Source organism: Lupinus angustifolius, chromosome LG17, assembly GCF_001865875.1.
Source record: "Lupinus angustifolius cultivar Tanjil chromosome LG17, LupAngTanjil_v1.0, whole genome shotgun sequence".
Taxonomy (NCBI): Eukaryota; Viridiplantae; Streptophyta; class Magnoliopsida; order Fabales; family Fabaceae; genus Lupinus; species Lupinus angustifolius.
The window spans coordinates 14,186,885-14,192,911 of NC_032025.1; the positions used below are offsets into that span (position 1 = coordinate 14,186,885).

A 6,027-nucleotide genomic window follows, 5' to 3' on the forward strand; every position below is an offset into this window, starting at 1 on the left:
ATTTTGAAATGGAAGAATGATATAAACCAAGAAGGGAGAAAAATGGTTGAAGAAAAGTAGAGTAATGAAATGAAGGAGTGAAAGAGAGATGATGTTCTCTAATTACTAATAAAATGAGAGAAAAAAAATATGGAAGAAAGAAGAAGAATAAAGGATAAAAAGATGTATCAAGAGATAATAATAAATGTCATGGTATGGTGGGGTGTATTGGAGGTGGTAGAAGTCTTTGAGTGAGAAAACTTTTGTTGTGAGTATGACATGTGGAATTCAAGGAGATGATGACACATGTATGTGAGAGAGATTTTTTTGTTAAATAGTAAATAGAATATATGAGAAGGTGAATTAATGAGTGTGCCTAATTTGCATAAGTCACCTGCATAAGCAGCATTTGAGATCAATGGCGAGGCTTAAAAGATAGATAGAGAAGTTGGATCAAACTCCATTGTCAAATTCATCTTGATATGCCATCATTCCTAGTTTAGGCCATCATCTATTATACTCGTTATTAGGGGTGAGCAGGACTCGACCCTACCCGCTCACCCGACAGGTTCGATTATGATTGAGTCCGAATAGGGTCGGGTCCGATCGAGTCTAGGCCTAGGTTTGAGTTCCAAAAACAGATCCAGTTAATATTTAGGGTCGGGTAGGGTCCAAACATGACCGGGCTCGTCCTATTCCAGGGTTACTCACTCATCATGTTTGTATGTGTTTTTACTCAAATGTGTATAGAGTAATGATACCCTTTTGGTCGAAAGTATTATTTATTCTTTCATTTTTCCATAATATATACATGATTAGTAATACATATATACATATATCATTTTATATATCAAACTACATAATCATAATAATAAATAATACTGAGAAGTCTTTATCTAAAATGAGTATGCATTATATTTAATCGGATCTAGGGTCGGGTCAGGTTTAAAGGCTGACTCAATTGCTATTTAGGGTCGAATTAGCTTCGAGTCTAAGGCCAGGTTCGGGTTCAAAAAAGTGACTCGAATAATATTTAGGGCCACGTAAGGACAACCCTTAACCCGTCCCAACCCGACCCATGCTCACCCCTACTCGTTACAATACATATCCCACTATTGTTTCATGATAAAAGATGTGTCTATTAATGATGTAAGAGTGTTTTACACTATCAGTTAAAATTAACAATTAGGGCAGCCCTGTCTGCCCTGCTAGTGCCCATGCAATGTTATTAATAATGTAAGAATTTCTTACACTGTCAGTTAGTATTGGCAATTAGGTTCACCCTGTCCGCACAACTTTTGACCATGTAATGCCCACTTAAATTCGGGCGGCATAGGCATACCTGTTTTTAAATAGGGCATGAAATATCATGTCCAGCTCGCCCTAAACATGGGCAGAGCGAACTTACAGGCCGCCCTAAATAAAATTGCAAAAACTATATACAAATATATAAATGTATATATACCTTAGTCATACAAAATAAAAAAGTCATAATTTGCATACTAATATATATAATATACAAAATACAAATATAGAAATGTAGTTATCATAATAAATAGCCATTCAAATGAAACAATACATACAAAATATAAATGCATATATAATACAAAATATACAGAGTATATAATTTGCACACAAAATACAAAATGAAAGATACATATAGATATATGTATAATATATAAAATACAAATGTATATAATAAGAAAATGGTAGTACTTTATCACATTCGATAACAAATTCATATAATAAATGAAACACATTTTCTCATATTTGACAAAATACATAAACATTTGCATATTTGATATTCAATACTTTTTCTAATAATGGCCACATACCGTCAATTTTGTCCGTTTAAAATGCCCAAAGGTGAATAAGGCGTGTTGGACGAACATTTTAGGGCAGAATGAACATATTTTTCATGTCCTTCCCACGCAATAAGTGTGAGCGGACAGGCCCATGAGCATTGCCCAAATTGTCAATGGTATTGCCGGTTTATCATCCACCATTAATTTTTAATCACTATTAGTTTTTAAATAAAAGTAATACAAATAGATAATGGAAGATGCACCGAATGAGTACATAAATATTCCACTTTATTTTTAATATAAAAAGTTAAATTAGAGAAAAATATTCCGCAATAGAAGGTCGCTTAAGATCATCAAATCTCTATTAGAATTTTTATTGGTGTCTTAGTTTTTTTATTTTCTTGAAGGTGGAAGAAAAGATGAGAAGGAAAATTGTGCATGATATTATGACATTTTTAAGACATGGGCAATAGTTTCTTCTTAATTTAATTCGTTCTCATTTATTCTACAAAATTTGGGGGTAATTTAAGTTAGAGTCTATTTACCAGTATGTTGTAATATAAAACTCCTTAGTTTCAACTTCTGAAAACTTAAGCTAAGACAAAAATGATGTTAAAGTAATAATATGTTTTTATAAACAAATAATTTGTGTGTTTAATTCCTTCGAATATTGGTAATGTTGTCTTTGGTATATAAAGGTTCCATGAGCCAGTGTTACTACTACTGCTATTAATAACATGGAACTCTATCAGGCACAAATCCTCAGTCCTCACACCAACCAATAATATAGTAAATGCCCGATTCATAAAAATACTTCATTAAAATAACATTATTTAATACACATTAGAAATTAAATATAAATGAAAAATATGAGTACACCTGAAAAATAAAGTATAAATATGTATTTGATTTCTAAAACATTTAAAAATTTGAAATATCATAAAAACATTAAAAGAGTAATAACTCTTACTAAATCTGTCTACAAATGTTCATAAGTAAAACAAAATCACATATATCACTTATAAACTAATTATTAATAAACAAAATATCAATTTATATTATCTATCACTTTATTTAGGTATCTTTTGCTCTATGTCTTTTCTCTCTCCTCTTCATCTATATTCCATAGTAATAAATTGACAGAGAAGGAATTTTATAGTTTCCCACATTATTGAACTAAATAAATACCATATCTATCTGTTAAGAGGGCCTTAACTCTTCTTTGTTTCTGGTCTCTTTCCCTCCCTCTACCTTCATGCATGGCTTTCTAAAGGGAAGAAGGTCCTCATTTCACTACTCTTACTTTATCTGCTTTACTATTAGATTTGTGTACTTAAAAGTAATATTAACAACAACTTGTTTAATCTTTCATGTCTTTTTATTTCATCATCATATGCATCACCTTCTTGCTTTTGTTTTTTCACCTGATTGGATCTTTACAATGTTTCCTTATTTTCCAGGAGTAAAAAAAAAACATGGTAGAGAGTGTTTTGTGCTGAGTGTAGAGTTTGGCATAGAAAGTTATTAACATTTTCAAGTCTTTTACAATGCCTGTCCCACTTGCACCTTATCCAACACCACCAGGAACATCAACAAATGGTATCTTGCTTAGTCTATAGCATATCATTACTTTATGGTTATGGAATGGTAAAAATCTAATGTCCAATTTTGATACTATTTACAAGAACAAGTAATGAAATATAAATATGGAGATTTGTTTAGTGAAATTCCCATGAGACACTGATTTTTGTGGAACAATATGTGGTGGTAAAACTTTTTAAGTGCAGTTTATGTAATCTTATCTAATATATATTAGTTTACCACTTGGTCATTTATTTGATTCAAATGATTTATGTCAAAATCATCCTTGGTTTGCAGGTGCACAGAGTCAACTTGTCTGTTCTGGTTGTAGAAACCTTCTACTCTATCCTGTTGTAGCCACCTCAGTGTGCTGTTCTGTTTGCAATGCAGTCACAGCAGTGCCACCTCCCGGTAACATTTTTATATTACTTGTTAAAATCTATTTGGAGATGATTCTCTCCCTTTCTCTATAAAGCTCTTGGTCTTTAGGATAATTGAAAAAGTTCAATTTGCTAACTTAACACTCTTTATAAACTGAATATGTATGTGTGTACAGGCACAGAAATGGCTCAGTTAGTTTGTGGAGGCTGCCATACTTTACTTATGTACATTCGTGGAGCAACAAGTGTGCAATGCTCTTGTTGTCACACCATCAATCTAGCTTTGGAAGGTATTCAACTATATTTAGGTGTTTTTGATGCTGTTTTCCAATGAAAATAGAACATATGTAATAGCTAACATGTTATATTTTCATTGATGAAATATTACTCATGTTTTGTTCTCATTGGAAAACAACACTTAAAGAACAACACACAAGTTTTCTATGTGTATATATAGTGGAAAAACAATAAGAATTTGTTTAAGGTTATGATTCGAGACCCAACTTTGTTAGTAAGCATCAAATGTGCATTGTGATAGCAAACCAGGTGGCACATGTCAATTGTGGGAACTGCAGGATGCTACTAATGTACCAATATGGAGCAAGATCCGTGAAATGCGCAGTTTGCAATTTTGTAACATCTGTTGGGGTCAGTATAATCTCCTATTCCTAACTATATATATATAATATAACATACATGAGTATGTGAAAATCAATTGACAATGAGAGTAGTAGTCAACATGTATTTAAACCATACCTAAAAAAATAAGGTAGGCACATGAGACTTAATTCCGACATGCCCTCTCCGTAGAAGTATGTTGGACTAGAAATTCCGCTTTCACTCTAATACTATGTTAAGGTTTTATCTTAAAACCAATTGATCATAAGAGGAATAGCCTAATAAATATTTAAACCATAGGAAAATGAGATAGATTATACTAAACTTATTCCCAATATTACATTCCCCTCTTTTCTTATGGAAAAATAGATATACATACATAATATAACTCTTAATTGATGGGTATTAGAGTAATGATATTCTCCCTGAATCCCTACACCCTTTTTGTGCATGCATTTACCTATTGTTGTTACCGATGTAAAAGTCTTTTGATAAATGAGTATAAAGTTTTCTTACTTAGTTAACTAATAGAAGGAATGACAACACAGGGAAAAGGGGTCTGAAATGATCATTTTCCTAGCATATAAGATAAAGTTTTCTTACCTACTTAACAAATAGATGGAATGAAAATAGAGGGAATTCCTATGATGTGAAAATTGTTTTTATATGGATAAGCAAAAAATTAGAAGTATAGTGGTTCTAATGTAAATAATGATTTTACACTTTTGTTACTCTGAATGATGCAGGCCTCAGCAAGCACCACAGAGCAGAAGCTCAGCACCTAAATTATACTATAGCAAAGTCATTCTGGACTCTACAACTATTATTTTGCAAGTTACATATCTTCCATAAGGAATAAAGAGTGCATATTAGATAGAAGAGGGAACTCTCTTCACATTTATGAAGTTATTTTTCCCTTCGGCGATTTTAATCAAATATTTTTATTAGATTTGGTGTATGAATAACCGTTCATGATAATAATCCTGATTCTGATGCTTTAATACTCACATCTTTAGATTATAAGGTAAAGTTTGTTTTCCATTGCTAATGATTTGTATGTCACAAATAATATATAGTTCTATACATACAATACAAAAGTAACTAGATAACCTTCACAATCATTAAAAATGAGTAGTTGAGAATGTTTTATCTGACTGCATATGTCATTTTTGTAAATGGAGCACCACACATCATTATTTTATGGTTACCAACTATTGAATTTGACTTGACTAACTTCACTATCACTCTAAGGTAGCATTTGGTGTTAGAATTTCTGACAATTTATGGGTCATAAATATAATTCTATAATTGTGTTATGGCCATTATGTAATTAGCCAAAATATAAAATGATCTTCATTAATTAATTTGATGGCTAAGGACATATGTGTCATGAAATAATATAAGTGTAGATACATTCAGGCAATTTCTGATTTGATGAAGGGACTGAATCAGAATTATTGCAACTAAAGTAGTAACCACTACGAGGTTACTTTTATGGGTTATGGTCCCCATTTGTAGAGCAACAAGTTTTCAGATGTAAAGTTGAGGAGAATAAGGTAGGATGAGGATAGTGTTATCCAATAAGGATATAACACTATCAACTCATCCATTTGGCATATAACATAAGGCAATCATAAGGCTCCTCACTTGAACAACACACTCTC

General features: G+C 31.8%; 1 protein-coding gene across 1 annotated transcript; it reads left to right on the forward strand.

Moving 5' to 3' along the window:
• On the forward strand, nucleotides 2,932-5,386 carry LOC109330664 (protein LOL1-like). Its single transcript, XM_019564925.1, has 6 exons — nucleotides 2,932-3,065; nucleotides 3,245-3,383; nucleotides 3,663-3,776; nucleotides 3,922-4,035; nucleotides 4,284-4,393; nucleotides 5,110-5,386. Exons 2-6 carry the CDS (start codon nucleotides 3,332-3,334, stop codon nucleotides 5,146-5,148), a joined length of 429 nt encoding a protein of 142 aa, XP_019420470.1. The 5' UTR covers nucleotides 2,932-3,065; nucleotides 3,245-3,331; the 3' UTR covers nucleotides 5,149-5,386.

Coding starts and splice junctions, on each gene's coding strand:
- LOC109330664 (XM_019564925.1), top strand. CDS start 3,332: ATGCCTGTCCCACTTGCACCTTATCCAACACCACCAGGAACATCAACA. Junction 3,384..3,662: donor ACCAGGAACATCAACAAATG/GTATCTTGCTTA, acceptor CTTGGTTTGCAG/GTGCACAGAGTCAACTTGTC. Junction 4,036..4,283: donor CATCAATCTAGCTTTGGAAG/GTATTCAACTAT, acceptor GCATTGTGATAG/CAAACCAGGTGGCACATGTC.